This window comes from Nuphar pumila, chromosome 7 (genome assembly GCF_984573655.1).
Source record: "Nuphar pumila chromosome 7, dmNupPumi1.hap1.1, whole genome shotgun sequence".
Classification (NCBI taxonomy): domain Eukaryota; kingdom Viridiplantae; phylum Streptophyta; class Magnoliopsida; order Nymphaeales; family Nymphaeaceae; genus Nuphar; species Nuphar pumila.
The window spans coordinates 118939277-118958768 of record NC_143255.1 but is presented as its reverse complement, the minus strand read 5'-3'; the positions used below and the strand labels follow the sequence as shown (position 1 = coordinate 118958768).

General features: G+C 42.7%; 1 protein-coding gene across 2 annotated transcripts in view; it reads left to right on the top strand.

Annotated features, from left to right (window-relative positions):
• The first annotated feature begins 600 nt into the window (after positions 1-600).
• Positions 601-19492, top strand: part of LOC149833163 (protein PHR1-LIKE 2-like) — a 33396-nt gene continuing 14504 nt past the window's right edge. For both annotated transcript variants that reach the window (XM_090014964.1, XM_090014963.1), the window contains exons 1-2: positions 601-730; positions 843-1039. In XM_090014964.1, the coding sequence (XP_089871090.1) occupies positions 847-1039 (193 nt within the window). In that variant the 5' untranslated portion in view covers positions 601-730; positions 843-846. The remainder of the gene's footprint in view (positions 731-842; positions 1040-19492) is intronic.

The window sequence follows — 19492 nt, the reverse complement described above, 5'->3', positions numbered from 1 at the left end:
TTAATAATTTCTTATAAAAATATTTTATATATATTTTAAATTTATTTTTTTATTGCCAAGATTTTTCCGAAAAATACGTGAGATTTATGAAAATTTTCAAATTCTCGTGAGTATTTGAAAAACTAGATTTTGCACTTTTTAACGTTTGTCACTATGCTCAGAAGCAATGTTGTCAGTATCGGTGCATATCGCCCTATATGGGTCGATACATATAGTATGGATCACCCTTGAATCAGTTATTTTTAATAAATATAGAAAATACTAAAAATTATTTTTTTAATAGTTTTAACTAGTATCACGTTCTGATTGGCACGTATTTTTTTTTACGATTCACTTGAGTATCGGTATCGGCGATACAGCTGAATTGTTGGCCAAACGATTCAGAGCCGATACCGATACTGACAACATTGTCACAAGTTTTAAAACATTAATCAGTTTTTAGATTATTGATAACAAAAAAAAAAAAGAGCAGGGGAGGTGCAACCAGCCTTGTTTTATTGAAGTCTCTCTCTCTCTCTCTCATTTGAGGACTTACTGTGGCTGGCTTGTCCGGACTCCGTACCTCTTCCGAGCCAATGCCAAGGAGCCTCTCTTCTCAGAGCACTCACTCTGCATTCCCCAGAAGAAGCTTAAGATCCAAATGCGGCTCTTGCCATGGATTCCGAAGGCTTTGGTTGATTAGGGTTTCCGGAAGAGAGGTTTTCTAGAGAGAGAAAGAGGGATAGGGAAGGTGGGGGAGGGGTGGGTCATCGATTTTTCGATCTGGGGTCTCTTGTTTTGCGATTTTGTTTTGTGAATGTTCGATTTTTCGCTGAGATTGTGATGCTCGGGGTGGTTTCCAGGAAAATGTACCAGGCGATTCATCACTCTTTGGAGAAGGGAGTTGGGCACGAGGACTTGCAGAGACCACTCGAGGGTACCAATCTTTCCGGCGACGCCTGTCTGGTGCTCACCACGGATCCGAAGCCGCGGCTGAGATGGACTGCCGAGCTCCACGAGCGGTTTGTAGATGCGGTGACGCAGCTCGGCGGCCCCGATAGTGAGTCTCTGATCCCCCCATTGTTTTACCCTTTTATGGTTTTCGGAAGCATGTATCTTTCTTCCTTTTTATCTGGATTCAGCTGCATAGTTTCTTTCGGTAGTTGTATGGATTTGCAGTCTCGATGTCATTGGGAATTTGTATTGCTTTCCACATGAGTTTTTTTTTGGTGATTGATCTTGTTACTTGATATTGAGTTCGCAAAAAGATGCCTGTGGGATGTTGTGCTGTTTTTCTTCTCCAATGCTGTAGATTTTTATCTCTAATTTCCTGTTTCTGTAGATTGGATTCCTTAAGTTTTGCGTGGTTGACATTTTCTCATATTCTTAAAGCATTAAACACATTACGGAATATGGTCCTTACCTAAGAAACTGTTTCTAATTTTCTTATTATTGCGTTTCACTATGCGTCGGGAACTATGACCCTTATATCTAAAAGTAGAGTTTAGGGAGTTTCGTGAGTTTCTTGGGACGGCAAGTGAGCTCGAGTGATATTCTGGCCCAGCATTTCTTTCTTCTTCTCTCTAGTTGTGAAATGGTGTTCTACATCTCTAAGTGGCTGGCTGCATTGCTTGGTACAAAGATCCTTGTATTATGTTATTCTTCTTGTTTGTGAAGCATCAAAGTATCGTTCGTGGTCTGAGTTAGAGCTTTCATGGTCTGAGTTAGAGCTTTTAGTGTCTCCTGCCATTGAACATAAAATTTTCTTCATCAACTGGTACATCCTTGCTAGCTTTTCTTCTTAATTTAGGCTTTGTTGGGAACTGGTAACTAGGATGGGAGTTTATGCATTTGGTAAAAATTTGGTCAAACTACCTCTCTGGTGGATTGAGTCTAGGTTGAGGAAGGTTGTCATGATATCGGAGAATCAATTTGGTTTTATGCCTGGAAGATCAACTATAGAAGCTATACATCTTCTTAGACAACTTATTGAAAGATATAGAGAGAGGAACAAAGATTTGCATATGGTTTTTATTGATTTAGAGAAGGCATACGATAGCGTACCTAGGGAAGTTCTCTGGTGGACAATGATGAAGAAAGGTGTTTCTCTCAAGTACATTAGTATAATTAAAGATATGTATGAAGGAGTAGTAACCAATGTCCGCACTTGTGGAGGGGTGACAACCAATTTTCCGATAACGGTTGGGTTACATCAAGGATCTGCTTTAAGCCCTTTCCTATTTGCGATAGTGATGGATGAGCTTACGAGATCAATTCAAGAAAATGTACCGTGGTGTATGTTGTTTGCTGATGATATTGTTTTGATTGATGAGTCTAGAGCTGGGGTTAATGCTAAGTTAGAATTATGGAGACAAACATTGGAAGCTAGAGGTTTTAAGTTGAGTAAGAGTAAGACTGAATATATGGAATGTCAGTTTAGTAAGCAACGAAGTAGTGATGGGAGTGTAGTGAAGCTTGGTGAGCAAGAAATACCGGTGAATGATTATTTCAAATATTTGGGATCCATCATTCAAAAGTATGGAGAAATTGATGGAGATGTAAATCATAGGATAAAGGTTGGGTGGATGAAATGGAAAAGTGCAACTGGAGTGCTGTGCGATCGTAGAATGCCATTGCGGTTGAAGGGAAAGTTTTATAGGACGACTATTAGACCCGCTTTACTATATGGTACGGAATGTTGGGCTGCCAAGAGACATCATATTCAAAAAATGAGTGTAGCTGAGATGCGGATGCTTAGATGGATGTGTGGAAATACAATAAAAGATAAGATTCGGAACGAGGAGATACGTAAGAAGGTAGGTGTTGCACCCATTGAAAATAAGATGCGAGAGAATCGTTTACGGTGGTTTGGACATATTCGGCGAAGGCCTAATGATGCTCCAGTTAGAAGGTTGGAGAAATGGGAAAATATATTAGTTAAAAGAGGTCGGGGTAGGCCTAGGAAGACTTGGATGGAGATGATAGGAAAGGATATGAATGCTTTGAACCTCACCGAGGACATGACATTGGATAGAAATGATTGGAGGAAAAGGATTCATGTGGAAGACCCAAAATGAATTTCTTTTTTGGTTCATATCGCTGACCCCAATTGTTTTGGGATGAAGGCGTAGTTGTTGTTGTTGTTGTTGTACCTCTCTGGTGGATGTTTGGGAACTGGTAGCTGGGATGGGAATTTATGCGTTTTAAAAAGGAAGTGTGACCATCTCCCCTTTGTAGTGACACTAAAGATTCGATTTGGTAACTACCACCTTCTAGAGGTGGTAGCTGCCAAATTCAGGATTTGGCAGCTACTACCTTTTCAAATACATAAACTCCCTCCAGCTACTAGTTCAAATGGTTTAGCTCAAGGCTAATTACTGGTCTATGGCTCTAGAGTCTAAACATGCTCCATGACATACAAGACAATGCTTCCTTTCTGACCTTTATGTTCTAGTTGTATTATCTGGGTCTCATAAAATTTATCCTCTTCTTAGTTTTGGTGCTTAAGGTTCCACTACCTGAATTAATTTTATCATTTTTCACCATGGTAATTATTAAATGTCCCATTTGGTATCTTTATCTTTCATCAGTCCTGTTGTTATCATTACCATAGTTACTAGTGAAGTGGCACATATAAATGCATGTACAGAGGTTTTAGAAATGTGCTGCCACTTTAGTTCCTCACTAGTGTTGTTGTCACTTTCTTTTCCTTGTATTTGGTAACCAAGCTAGGGGATAACCTCCTTGTTGGAATCAAATCTGAGACATCTGACCTGAATAGGGCTCTCTTAATCATCCACCTAACACATACTGGTGAAGATTGTTGCCACTTAAGTATTATCATAAATAAATGAATAAATTTGATATATGAAGGTGGAATGAGGCTCCTATGTAATAGGTGATGTTGCACGTCAGATAGTTCTGATATTTGGTGCATACTTTTGTTGAATATATTGCTTTGAAGAAGCAACTAATAGTAATTGGATAAATGTTAAAATAATGATTATTTACAAGGACGATTTTCAAGGAAAGGCATATGTATGTGTCTAACTGATGAAAAGGGGAAAAAAGCACAAAAGGAACACACATAAACAAACATATACAAAAGACAATAAGAAACTAGTGATAAAAAATTACAAGCAAATACCAATGGAAAATATAGTTAAAACATTTGCCAAGTTGAAAAAACCTTTACATTTATATAAATAGTATTTTTTCTCTTTGAAATGATTGGATGTGTATTGAATTCTTGAAGCAATGATGACTAAAAAAGAGATGCATGGAAGATAAACAAGAGGGAACGAGGAGTGCATAAATTTACATAACATAGATAAATGATTAAAGAAAGGTAAAGGAAGAAACACAATCTTGATTATGGATGAAACTAAATGATGAAGTAATTATACAACAGAATTTTCACCAAAAAATACACAACAATAAACAAAAAAAATGAACACAAATAAATAAGCAAAGAAACATAATTGAAAAGATATTGTCTAATATGTTAATATTCTAAACTCTAGCTCTAAACAACTATTGCCAATATTTAATATTTATGTTCTAAACTCTAGCTCTAATCAACCACTTCCAATATTTTTCTAAGTAAACATTTCATTCTTGGTTCTGTCCATTGCTTCTTCATATTCTCAAGAACTTTCCCCAATGTTTGAAGCTGGTGGTGAATGTATATTTTCTGGTGACGATGGTTTATCTTCCTTAAACATTTCTTGTTCAAGATTTTGTTATAATTTCTGGCATAGATTGTGTTTTTCCCAAGGTTGCCTGACTAGGAAGTGGAAGCGGGAAACAATACGGGATGTAGAAGTGAGAAACGAGACATTTTAAAATTTGTAGGAAGGAATCAATTTAAAACCAAACAAGAATAAACAAGGAAGCAATATGGGAATTGAATAGAAATCAAACAGAAAGCAAATTAAAACTAAAATAAAAATGACTATTCTTATCTTTCCTAATTTTTTAGTGTAAGAATTAAATTTTTGTTGAAATCTAACAATGATGGTTACCAATTTAGACAAAGCACATGGAAAGTGAGTGGAAGCACATGAAAAACATGAAAAGAAATGTGAGAGAAGCATGTAGGAGGTTTGTAAGAAAGCATGGACGAAGCATGTGGGAAGCATAAAAGAAGCATAGAAGAATCAAGATTCCCATAAAGTTTCAAAAGCGAAGACTATCACGCTTTCGAAGCGAGTTTCTAAGAAGCGCACTTCCCACTTACCTAAGAAGCTTCCGTTAACTCTGGTTTTTCCTCTATTCATTTCTTGTTGTCACATGGATAATCTATTTTGGTCTTTGTATAACTTTCCCTCATCTATGTCACATAGACACAACAAAAGGCCCCACATACCCATGTCGACACGGCCCGACACAGATACTGACACCAGGCACGACACGGGTACGTGCTAGCCTCGGTCAGGTTGGGTCCAACTGAAACCCAACCCAAACCCTAACTCTCTCTCTCTCTCTCTCGCTATTTTTCTCCGTCTCCACCCTAACTAGTGGGAGAATAAGAACTAGGGGAGGAGAAGACAAAGAAGCAACGAGAGAGGGTACCTCCTTCTCGTTCTTCTTCTTCTTCGCATGGAGAGAGAGAGAGGCAATGGGTATGGGCCCCCCCTCCTCCTCCTCGTTTTTCCTCTTCGCAGAGAGAGAGAGAGAGAGAGAGAGAGAGAGAGAGAGAGAGAGAGAGAGAGAGAGAGAGAGAGAGAGCAATGCTCTGCTTTTTGAAAAAAACTGAAGGGATAACCTGATGTGATGCTCCTTCGTGTTGCACTACACCTCAGTGAGCTTTCGACGCTGTCCCCCTCCTCGCTACTTTGATGCCTTTGTGCCGCGCGCTTCTCTCAGTAACTCTCTCTCTCTCTCTCATCACCATCTACTGCCGTTCTTCCTTCTCTGCTGCTCCCCTTTCCTCCTCCCCTTCCCTCTCCCTCTTATCCACCATGACGACTCTCTCTCTCTCTCTCCTTTTCTTTTCCTCTTCCCAACTCTAGCATACACTTATAACACCTGGCAGCAGTCAGGTGTTATAACTGAGTCATTCTTGGATCAGATCCAGACCAGATTTGAATTAGGCTTGAATCTGAGAATCAGTCCTAGGTCTGATCATGATTCAGATCTGAGTCTAACCTATATAAGAATCAGACCTGGGTCTGATCTAGGTCCGAATCAAACTTGGGTCAAGGTCAAGACTGACATTATATATATATATATATATATATATATATATATATATATATATATATATATATATATATATATATATCATTCTTGGGTCTGACCCAGGTCTCAATCAGGCTGGGGTCTGGACTCTGGTCTAGGTCCAGGTGTTATAACTGAATCATTCTTGGATCAGACCCAGACCAGATTTGAATTAGGATCAGATCAGACCCAGGCCTGAAGGTGTTATAAGTATAACTGAATCATTTTTGGATCAGACCCATACCAGATTTGAATTATGCTTGGATCTGACCCAGGTCTGAATCAGATCTGGGTCTGCTCAAAGTTGGGTCAAAGTCAAGACTGACATTATATATATATATATATATATATATATATATATATATCATTCTTGGGTCAGACCCAGACTTGTGTCTGATCCATCGGACCTGAGTCTGACCCAGGCCTCAATCAGGCTGAGGTCTGGGCTCTGGTCTAGGTCCAAGTCAAACTTGAGTAAAAAAATTATTTTATCCCTTGTAAAAAAGAAAAGACCCCTTTTGGACATTTTTAAATGAAACAAACATCACCCCCCCTCCCCCCCCCCCCCCCCCCCACACACACACACACACATATCCATGTCCTCGTACCCACATTTTTAGAACTTGCTGTGTTGTACCCTCCGTACCCATAGCCGTACCCATGTGACATAGCCCCTCATATACTAGTCATTTTGGAAACTGCATAAAAATGGTTGTATCCCTGTATCTGCAACCATATCCATGTGATATAGATTTCTTGCAAATAGCTATCATTCTTTTATACTTTGAAAAATGCCTGTTCTCAGTGTGGATGACTTGGTTGTTTTTTCCCCATGTCATGGTTTGTGGACACCCTTGTTGGGACCTGGTTCAGTTGGTCCAAGGTTCATGTGTTTAACAAGTGGAACTTGTGATTTGGCAAAAAGAAAAAGATTTCAAAAAGTGAAAAAGCAAATGAGAATCAAAATTACTTGTCCATACTGCCTTTCAAATTCTGTTTTCATTTTAGCTTTGTCTCAACATGGATGTGATGGGTTTTCGCAAGTCATGAGCACACAACTTGTGGAAAGTGTTATTTTTCTTTGGCTGCTTTTGAGGGGGAGCAGCCATTTGAAAAATAGGACTAAGTTTTTCCTTCTTGACAAATATAAGCAAGTTTAGGTTAATGTGATATAAACTGTGTGATGCTAATATGCCGTTTTCAGTATGTCAGAAATATCTATGACCAAAGTTAAAGAGCTTTTGTTGCGGCTGCATTTGGTTCTAATGTTGTCTGGTTAAATTAGAACTCCACCAGGGATATATATGATTAGATTTTAAATACCTACTGGGAATCCTGGGGACCCATGGTTTTTACAATATATGGGAATTTGTTTTACCACCTCTATGAAATTTGTCTCGAGAATTGTGTGCTGCACAAAAAAAGCAACTTTGTTAGAGCCTGTCGAAGTTGAAATTAGATCCTGTTGCAGTTTTCTGGTAGTTTTGAAAATGACTACCAATTTGCCGTGGAATATGTTTAAGTTGTTAAAGAAGTTGATAAATGTCATCCAGGAAAAGAGAAAGGCTTGTCCTGGATGGGTAATGAAAGTTTAGCAAAATTCAGTTTGATTTTTTGGCTCATGCTTAGAGTTGGCAAGTCCGGAAAAAGCCTTGGTGTGTTTGGCAATTATATCATCTTTCCTGGTCTGTACTCTCTGTTATAAATCTCAGGAGTCATTGTCTTCCCCTGCACCAACCACACCCACTTGAACTGTTTTACCTTGGCATTTCCCCCCACCCCTCCTCTTTGTGTATCATATATCATTTTACTTCCTCTTTGATTTGTAAATTGTAAGACAATGTTATAATGTCCGGAACACAAAAAATAGTACTCAAAAAGGCAAGGTGACAGCTATAAGTGTCATCAACATTTTTAGTTGCTTGTTCGAAAGCTAATTCTCATGTGTATGTTGTGCTTTATACTTGCTTTTAATGGTATGAAGAATTAGAAACAGGGATTGGCTTCAGTATGGATAAACTGTTCATGAAGCAAGCTAAATTGTACCAAAATATAGAGAAGTCAGGAGGACAACTTCCTACAATTGTGGAAAGTGCGTTATAGTAGCTGTTAAGCTATTTGAGGAAGCAATTAATGCTCAAATCTGGCTTTGTAGTATTCCTGACCTATCATTGCACAAATGGTCTTCCGTCAAAATTGAGTTTAATGGCAACTTGTTGCAATTTTGGCTGATCTTGAACTGTTTTTTTTTTGTTGCATGTTTTATCTGGAAAAAGAAAAAATATGAATGTTATCCTGGTTGGCAGCAACATTTTAGGACTTTGGTCCAATTGGATGTCAGTTGAGTACAGGATTTCCTAAAACCTTGGCTGGTGTTCATCGAAATTGAATCATTTTAACAGACTGCAGCTTGGCTTCATTAACTTTCCACTAAACTACACTTAGGAGCCATTTGATCTCCATCTGATAGTCATGTTGGACCTCAACTACTTTTCTGGGAATTTTTGGAGGTACCCATTACCAATATGCTAGTTCCTTTTCAGCACCTTTTTACTATTCTTTTGTTGTTATGGATCAGCTTGTTGTGCTCCATATCTATGGTGAAGCTCCCTCTTTCATTAATAATTAAAAGATATTTCATTGAGCATTACATAGTCATGTCATCTTTGTGGAGACCAGCATGGAAGTTTCTTCCCAGTAGAAGGTATCATCTACTTTATCTAATAACTGCAAAAAACTTTACAAAGAATTAAGGATTTCTATAGGATATCTTCCAAAAAGGGATGATTGAACTAAAAGTAGATAAAACTTGAATCGTTCTACCACGGCCTTTTTTATGTGTTCTTATAGCTGCACACCAAGTTCTTGAATTAGAATAAATTGATACCAACATGATAGCTTGGTCGGTCTTTGTTAATGGCCTCCATAACCTGAATTTCACCAAGCAGGCTATCACCATGAATGGAAAATCTGCTAGCTGAAATATAGAAATCATTATCATCATGTAACGAGTAAACTACCTTCAAGCCATGTCTGACGTCCTATCTGTTGATAAAAATATTTGAATGTTTGAGAAAGATGGGACTTACTTGGATGACACAAGATCATTTTGTTGAAATGTAGTGACACCGTTTGCAAGCTCTGACCGTCCTTTGCCTGAAGGAAAGGTAAAGTCAAAACAGGTTTTTCGATCTCTGTAGCTCGAATCAGGCCGTCGTAGATTCAGATATATAAATAAAATGAAAACATGTATAAGCACCAATCAATAAGATAAATGAAATCGAAATAAATAGATTAGGGATTTGAAAAATACCTTTTTCGGACTCGAGGATCCGTTTAACTTTTAGGCTCATTTTTGTCTGTTAGCACCTCCACGTAGGTGCGAGTGTTCTTCAATGGCTTCAGGACATAGTGCAAACATGGCTTGAGTAGGCTTGTTTCGCAGGGTCAACACTTGGGTACGTTATTTTCCGATCAGATTATAGGGTTTAGCCCATATTTATAAAGTTTCGAACATGATACAAATCACTAGATTTTCTCAGTCCAGATCCGATCCCAGATGGATTTGAGTCTATCCCAAATGGGGATAAGACTCATCCAAGGGAGTCTCCTCGGATAAAGGCTCATCCAAGAGGAGTCCTCCCACCTTGAGAAACACGCAGGGTGGTTGGGAAGAGATAGGGATAAGCCTCGAAGCTTATCTCCACATTTGGCATAGTGGACGACGAATCAGCTGTGCCGTCCCATGGCGGACAACACTTCCATTCTGCCATCCCCAATACTGGACGATGGTCTGTTCTGCAGTCCTGTAACGGACGACAATATGGAAAGTTGTCCTCTAGATGGACGACATAATCTTCTTTGCCATCCGAGTTTGAGGGGTATCAGATTCTTGTTGGGTAACTGCAAACACGTCTCCAAAGATGTTAGTAATTGGGCATTATAAAAAATTTAGTGTCTACAAATGCCTCTCTTTGTCATTGGTCGATGTGATTTGATTTATGACAAAGAAATAAACATGCCAAAATTTTGAAACACAACTGGGTTGCCGAGACCATGATTTGGTCTTGCTGAACGAGGTCAGGCTAGTTTGAAAACCACTGGGTTTTGGGGACCATTTGAGTCCTGCAGAATGAGGTTGGGCTAGTGCTTTCAGAAGAAAACTGAGTTGCTGAGATCGTGATTGGTATCGTCGAACGAGGTCGGTCCAGTATTTTTAGAGAAAAACTGTGTTGGCGAGACTGTGATTGGTCTTGCCGAACGAGGTCGGAGCCCACATTCGAAGGGAGGAGTTAGATTGTTGAGATTGTTATGCGTCTCACCGAGCGAGGTTGGATCAGTCTAAGGACAATTGGACTGCCAAGACCATTTGGTGGTCTTGCTGAGCAAGATCGGGGCCAATGTAGGGACAACTAGATTGTCAAGACTGTTCAGTGGTCTTGCTGAGTGAGGTCAGTGCCAGTGCAAGGACAACTGCATTGCCAAAACCATTTGGTGGTCTTGCCGAGCGAGGTCGGTGTCAGTGCAGGGACAACTGAATTGCCAAGTTCATTTGGTGGTATTACCGAGCGAGGCCGGTGCCAGTGTAAAAAAAAAACGTGAAAGAACTGAGATGTGGAGACTGTTATGGGTCTCGCCGAACGTAATCGGGAAAATTCAAAAACCACTTTATTTATAGTAGAGAGAGAAAATGTTGGGCTTCAAGCAGGGGTAGCAGAAGAGAAATGCGGCTCCTTTTCATGCCTTTTAACCCATTTCAATTTTTTATGCCTTTTGGTGATTTTCTTTTGAGATATTGTGGGAGAAAACACCAAGAGTCCTACACCTCTTGTGGGCTCATGGATAGGTTAGAGTCGCCCAGTAAGGCCTTAGGGCGTGGGTGTCCTTTCTAAGATGATTAATTTAGAGGTAAGACTTCCTGCCCCAGTGAGGGGAGTCAGACATATTTTGGTCAAGTAGCACTGAAGAGAGGGTAGATTTTTCTGTGTACTCCTTAAACTCAGGATCCATATGGCTAGACTTTTTGATGAATGCAATAATATTTTATGATATGCAGTGAGACTCATGCATTGTAGCAGATTTGGTAGCCTATGACAACCATGAATGATTGATCATATAAGGTCACCGTTTTTTGCTATTTCTTAAAAAATTAGAACCTTTCTAACAAGTTATTTGATGCATTTGAGATTCCTACACTTTAGACTTTACGACACTCGGTTTCACTGGTAATTTTCTCCTTTAATTCTGCCTTGGTTTTTAAGTGACTTGTTATAGGGTTATAAAGATTAAGTTTCAAGGCATTCCTGTTTGGTCTAATGGTCCTCGCTAAGGCTTGAACTCTGATGGACTAGAGCTTGATGAAAATGTATTCAAGTGCACCTCTTGCCTATAGGTAGATCTCCTAGAGTCTTTGTTTTTAACTCAAAAGGGGCTTATTCCTTACTTTTGCCATCCTTTGACTTGAGGCCTGACAACCATGGGTCTCATGGATTTCGATCTAGGAGGGATGCCCCTAGCTATCCAACCTTTGTCTGAGCCTGCCACCTTGCCGTAGGTCTAGAGTTTAGTATTGTCTTTCTCCTAGCTCTCGCTTTTCTATTCTAACCTCTACCCCTAAGGCAGTCTCATGACCGGAGCCTGCCACCTCGCCATGGACTCAAAGTAGGTGTTAGTCTAAACACACTGTTCTTTTTTGTGCTTTGCTTTTTTCTCTTTTTTTTGATGTTTTTTCAATGTTTTTACCTATCGAGATAAAATAAAGACTCCTTAGGGGCCAACCTATAAAGCAGATTAACATTGAAGTTATTAAACACCCAACCCTTTTTTTTCGGAGAGTCACTTGCCTAGGTGAGTTCCGCATGCTTTACACTTATGCATTGATAATGATCTCATGTTTCTATAATTCATCTTTATGGGCCCCTCCCGATGTCTCTGTTTGCAGGGGAGGGGGCTCTGCCCCTCCCCTTCGATTTAAGGCAGCAAGGAGGGGGCTTTGCCCCTCCCTTGCGATCGAGGGTGGCAGGGAGGTGGCTCAGCCCCTCCCTGCGCAAACAGAAAGTGAGGGAGAAAGAGACGAAAAGAAAAGGAGAAGGACGAGGGAAAAGAAAAGGGGAAGATGAAGCGGCGCATACCTGGAGGGTCACCGGATGGGAGCTCTCCGGAGAGGAGCTTGCCGGAGGGGGTCGCCGAAGGCGGCTACTCGACAGACGCGAGGAGAGTGGTAGAGGTGGTCAGGAGAGGGAGAGAGATGAGAGAGCGAGAACGGGAGAGCAGAGGGGAAGGAGGTTTCGAGAAACCTCCCCCCTTTGCCTTGCTGCCTTTAAAAGACAGGAGAGGCGGTGGCCTCAGGTTGGGTCCGGGTCCGGATCCGACCCAAATTCATTTTTTTTTGAGTTTTACATCCTACTCTCCTTAAAATAATTTCGTCAGCGAAATTTCTATTGCATTCATTGGTCAAAATATAAGTCAGGGTATTTTTCTCTGATATCTGACTCAGGCTCCCATGTACATTCATTTATTCCATGGTGTTGCCAATGTTCTTTTACAAGAGAAATCGTTTTTTATCTGAGCACTTAGTCTCGACGATCAACGATTGCCACATGTCTTTCCTCGAACGTCAAGTCTTTTTGGATGTCCACATCATCGAAATGAATGATGTGCGATGGGTCGTGAATGTATCTTCTCAACATAGATACGTGGAAGACGTTGTGGATCTGAGCGTACTGAGGAGGCAGCGCAACACGGTAAGCCGCCTCACCAATCCGATCCAGGATCTCAAATGGTTCGACGAATCAGGGACTCAACTTTCCCAACTTTCCGAACCGAAAAACGCTCTTTGTAGGAGATACCTTAACAAAAACCATATCTCCCGTCGAGAAAACGAGCATCACTATCTTTGTAGGAGTCAACTTTCCCAACTTACTCGACGATCGTTGTAACACTTTTGCCGACTGCGCAGAACGCAGACGTTCCCTGATCATATGCACTTGCTGAGTATAGTGATGTAGCACTATTGGTGAATCCTGCGTCTGTTCACCAACCTCGTCCTCCAAAGTCTGAATCGTGTGTTCAGATTGCCCGTCGGTCTGAGGGTGGAAGGCCGTGCTGAATTTCAGTTTCGTGCTCAAGGCCAACTGCAGCTACCCCCAAAACCTTGAGGTGAACCTCGGGTCACGATCGAAGATGATTGACACAGGAACACCGTGCAATCTCACAATCTCCCGGACACACCTTCCTTGGAGATGACATGCCCTAAAAGCATGATCTCCTCGAGCCAAAACTCGCACTTGGAGTACTTAGCGAACAAACGCTCCTTTCACACGGTTTTGAGAATAACTTTCAAGTGCTCACGATGTTGCTCCCAGCTGTCTGAATACACCAGGATGTCGTCGATGAACACAATCACGAAGGTGTCCAAGAAGGGTTTGAACATCCTGTTCATGAGGTCCATGAAGGCTGCAGAAGCGTTAGTGAGTCCGAAGGACATGACTGTAAATTTATAATGCCCGTATCTGGTCCAAAAGGCCGTCTTGGAGATTTCATCTCCCTTAATTCTGAGTTGATGGTACCCAGATCTAAGGTCGATCTTTGAAAAGATCTTGGCCCTCTGTAACTGGTCGAACAAATCCTCGATGCGTGGCAACATGTACTTATTCTTTATTGTTGCCTGGTTGAGCATCCGATAATCGATGCACAACCGCAATAATCCGCCATTCTTTCTCACGAATAAGACAGGAGCTTCCCAGGGCGAGACGCTGGGGCGAATGAATCCCTGATCCATCAACTCCTGCAACTGCTTCTTGAGCTCTGCTGGCGCCATCCAATATGGAACCTTTAAAATTGGCGTAGTACCCGGCAGCAACTCGATGCTTAACTGCACCTCACGCGACGGAGGAAGTCCTGATAGCTCCTCTAGCAAGACGACTGAAAAATCTCGAACCACCTCCAAGTCTCTGATCGGGACTCGCATCAGTTTGGACTGGATGACACTGACCAAGAAGGCAACGCATCATTTCCTCAGGTAGTTCTGCGCCTTTAGCGACGAAATCAACTTGCTCGCCCAAACGGGCTTCACGATCTTGAATTCCACCTTGGGCATTCCTGGTGGAGATAAGACAATTTTGCTATCTTGGCAGAAGATCTTGGCATGATACTTGTGCAACCAATCCATGCCTAGGATGACGTCAAATTCCTTCATATCTAGCAGGATAGCACAAGCCGGTAAATGTCGATCTGTCAAGACTACGCCCAACTTTGGTACGTAGGCCGCACAAATGGTATTTTTCCCAATCGGGTTATACACTTCAAGGTTATTATGCAAGGGTTTTACAGGTATATGCAAAAACTCGGCAAAATTTACCGAAATAAAAGAGTGTGTGGCACCACAATAAAAAAGCACAAAGGCCGCTTGGTTAGCGACAAAAAGGGTACCTTGCACTAGGTCGCCCTTGGTCAACTGCTCGACCGTGGCGGTATTGATTCGTCCCGACGCCTTCTTCTAACGGCTCAACTGTGGTTGCGGCGACTGATGCTGCTGCTGCGATGGCCGAGGGAGCAGAGGTGCTCCGCTGATCTGCCTGAGGTCATCAACTGCCTTTTTGCGACATTTACGGAGGTAGTGGCCTATCTTGCCACAATACATGCCTGTCTCGAGTGGACACGCCTGCCCAAAGTGAGGTCGTCGGCATCTGGGGCATACATTGCTAGCCTGCCTCCTAACTGGAGGGTTGCCCTGAGGCCGCTGACGCTTCGAAGGAGGAAACTGTTTCTTTCCTCCTTCGATCTTTATGGGAAAGAACGACTGTTTGCATGGGCTGCCGGATGGTTTCTTCGGCTCACCACCCGCAGCGAGAGGCTTCCTGCTTTGAGTACTCTTAGAGCGCTCCCAGGCTTCACTCAGGAGGGTGGCGGCAACAACTGCCGCAGAGAAGGTCGAGGGCATACTAGTTAGGACCCGATACATGAGCCCCTCCTTCAGCCTTCGAATAAACTTTCCTGCCCGTTCGCGATTATCCGCAAACAGGTTGGGGCGGTAGGGTTCTAAACTCTAGAATTTGGCGATCTAATCCGTCAAACTCGAATTGCCTTGGCTGAGCTCCAAGAACTCCACCTTCTTCTTCTCCCTTGCATAAGGCGGAAAGTAGTTCTCCAAAAAAGCTTTTCTGAAAGCTTCCCAAGGAATTGTTAAAATTCTCGAAAACTGCACACCTCGGGCCATGTCCCACCAGCTGCGGGCATTGTCCTTCAGCCTGATGGTCCCGTATAACGTCTTTTGATCGTCAGGGACTGACAAGACCTCAAACACTCATTCCATCTTCTTCACCCAGTTATCGGCTATGTCTGGGTCAGGCTTACCGGCGAAGGTCGGAGGGTCAAGCTTCAAAAATTTCTCATACGTCACTGTAGTATGTTGGCTTGGTTCAGGAAAGGGCTCTTGACCCCTTTGGGAACGAATCTAGTCTCGCATAGCCTCTGCCAAGGTACTTAGGGAATCCATCACGAATCTCCGCTGTTCTGACCATTCGTCAGCAGAATTTTCGTTCGAGTTCCTTACCATCCTTGAAGTAAATAAGGGATACCAAAGATCAAAAATTTTAGGAAGCTCGAGATAGAAGCCAAAACATCTGTACTATTCATGCGTAACATGAGTAGCTTACAAAAACCCAGCAATGCTGGTACATAAGCAGAACGTGTCAAGCCACTTAGCTTAACAATGCAAAATACAACTACAAAGCAAGAGAAATTGTATACTCACAGCGTGATGCAGATGCTCAATGGTCAAGAATCCTTGCTTCACTTAGCTCTGATACCAATCTGTAACGCCCTAAAATTTTAAACTTGCGAACCTTTCAGAAAACAGACAAGAGACTAGAAGAAAATCTCTTTCCTTTCAGAGTTTGTTTATATAATCAACGGAAGATAATTCTTTTGTTGAATTTAGAAAGACAAGCTCACAACTTTGGGCACGTTAGCTAAAAGAACCAAAACTCACAATCCATGTTACTTGCAAAACACTTTGAAATGCCACTTTCATTAAAAGAAGTACCCAACAACAACAACTACGCCTTCATCCCAAAACAATTGGGGTCGGCGATATGAATCAAAAAAGAAAATCATTCTGGGTCTTCCACATGAATCCTTCTCCTCCAATCATTTCTATCAAATGCCATGTCGTCGGTGAGGTTCAAAGCATTCATATCCTTTCCTATCATCTCCATCCAAGTCTTCCTAGGCCTACCCCGACCTCTTTTAACTGATATATTTTCCCATTTCTCCATCCTTCTAACTGGAGCATCATTAGGCCTTCACCGAATATGTCCAAACCACCGTAAACGATTCTCTCTCATCTTATTTTCAATGGGTGTAACGCCTACCTTCTTACGTATCTCCTCGTTCTGAATCTTATCTTTTATTGTATTTCCACACATCCATCTAAGCATACGCATCTCAGCTACACTCATTTTTTGAATATGATGTCCCTTGGCAGCCCAACATTCCGTACCATATAGTAAAGCGGGCCTAATAGTCGTCCTATAAAACTTTTCCTTCAACCGCAATGGCATTCTACGATCGCACAACACTCCAGTTGCACTTTTCCATTTCATCCACCCAACCTTTATCCTATGATTTACATCTTCGTCAATTTCTTCATACTTTTAAATAGTACAAAATTTGGATATCCAAAGAAAAATCCGTAACAAAACCCAAAAACGTACAGGATGCGAGCTAAGAGCAGGAAAAGAAAATCTTGAAGCCATCTTGCCATCGCGCCATCGCCCGTGGTGTACCTAGTCATCACCTGTACCCATAGAATGTGTTAGTTTCACGAAAAACTATTAGGTGCACAAGAGAGACTACAGAAAACTGAATTAAGAGCAATTAATTAAGCATGCTAAGCAGTTTAAAGCAGATCAACAGTTAAACAGGTAAGCAGTTCAAAGCAAGTAAGCAGTGCAACTATCAAACACAACATGACGATTCATTTGATCGTAAGCTGCAGACTACCACACAACAAGCAAGTCTCATGACCCATCAATCAATGTGAACAGACTTTATGTTTCGATATTACTGGCCTGCGGGTACGTTCATACAAATCGTAGAAACAACTGAGACTAGTTCGGGCGTCTGTTATTCTATGTATTTTCAATAACCCGAATAGCTAGTTGAGTCCGTTCTTAAGGGGACGACTTTAGCTGAGAGAGGATTCCCCAAAGGCAGGTACTTGGCAACGGATGCATCCAACTTATGCAGAAGTCCATGGGATCTACCACCTAGGATAATGTCTGGTAGTCCCTTCCCCTAACTCCAATGACTGGGGAGGTCGGATCTTTGCCCGTGGGGTGGTTGTTAACAACCTGTCCATTGAAGTTTTGTATTGATCCATCATCTCCATTGACAGAAACACAAGGGCGAATGAGTGCGTCAGGGGTAAATTAACTGACGACTCATTCTATATGCTCTGGTCTTTTGACCAAATGAGCATCTTACCTGTGAAGGCGATCCTATTTTTATGTGTTTACAACATTGTGCATTTAGCACTGTTCGAGATCGCACAACCGTTTCATCCGATCATCGCAGTACTAGCTTGTAGTGCACGACTACGAGTACTCTAGGATGAAAGGGGTATAGCTCCTCAATAGGAGCCTCAACAGAAGTGTTTCACAAAGATGTAATGTTTCTCAAACTTTACTTTTGACATTGTTTATCTTTTGAAACAACCAACATTTTGTGCCAACATTTGACATGCGATTTCTAGAATCTCATCCGCTATCGTGGTATTTACATGTCTCGCATGACTCGATACCGGCCTCGACAGAACCCCTACTAAGAAGTTCGCTCAAGCCCCAATTCGGGGTTACCCGAGATATGTTCAACTCCACGTTGCAGGACCGCTCACTCGAAAAGCCAGGATCCCTGCTAGGGATCCCTCTCCTTAGACAATGATGTATCGTTAATCTCTCGACTCAACTCTTGTCGCAAGAGGGAGAGTGCTAAATGCCTCTTGCATCCTCCACTTGCATCCTCCACGAGGATGCCTTTATAGCACATGTAATGAGCGAAAACTTGAGTGTCATCTGCAATGGCAAGGCAGTAACGAAACATTTGCAAAAGCAAGAGCCTGGGCACAAAGCGCGACGACAAAGTAAAGACATGACAGAAAGTAAAGGACAAAGATCGTGAAACCGCGTCTTTGAGTTAAATACGTACTCGTATAAATATATATATATATGCATATATATTTATTTATTTGTCCTTTTTAGTTAATTGAACTCAATTCAATTGTTCAAGTCCTCTGTGCAATCTTCCTCTACCTTGGGGAGTTGCGAGCTTGTTGACGTATTCGGTTGTAGGCGATTGATGGCTCGGGCCGTGGAGCGTGAGCGAGATTCGTCGTACGAGTTACAAAAGCGACGATCTTAGCAAGCTAATACCAAAAATAGAAGGTCAGGGGCACTGCCGCTGTCCTGACGTGAAGGAAGCAGACGCAGGGGCATCGTGCCCTTGCGCACCTGCTATAAGCGCAAGAAGTAGGGGCAGGGGCTGCGAGCCCCTACTGACTTGCTGTCGGTAAACTACGAGGAGGCAGGGGGTTGCACCCCTGCCCTCAGAAAGCGAGGGCAGGCGGCCCCTGCCTGACAAAGTAGAAGAGAGGCAGGGGCCTGTCAACAACGAAGGGGAGGCAGGGGACTTCGCCCCTGTTTGTCGAGCATGCAAGGAGGCAGGGACTTGTCCCTGCCTGATGCCGAGGAAGAGGAAGGGGGCTCTGCCCCTACCAACCGAAAAGCAAAGAGGCAGGGGCTAGGCCCCTCCCCGTTAGCCACAAAGGGGGAGGCAAGGGGCTTCGCCCCTGCCTACCGAATACGCAAAGAGGCAAGGGCCTGACCCCTACCTAACGAACACGTGAACAGGCAGGAGGCGAAGCCCCTGCCTGACGCCAGAGAAGGAGCAGGGAGGGGGCTCGACCCCTCCCCTGAACAACGGCGGTGCAGGGAGGGGTCGACCCCCTCCCTGTCGAAAAAAGGGAACAGGGAGAGGCTCGACCCCTCCCTTGCCAAAAAAAGGGGAGTAGGGGGGGGCTTGACCCCCTCCCCTGCCGTAAAAGGGAGCAGGGAGGGGCTCGACCCCTCCCCTGTTGTAAAAGGGAGCAGGGAGGAGGCTGGCCCCTTCCCTGCTAAAGATGGTGCAGGGAGGGGGTTCGACCCCTCCCTTGGCCGCAGGGAGCACATGGAGGGCTCGACCCCTCCCCTGCCAAAAGGAGACGTAGGGAGGGGGACCGACCCCTCCCCCGCCA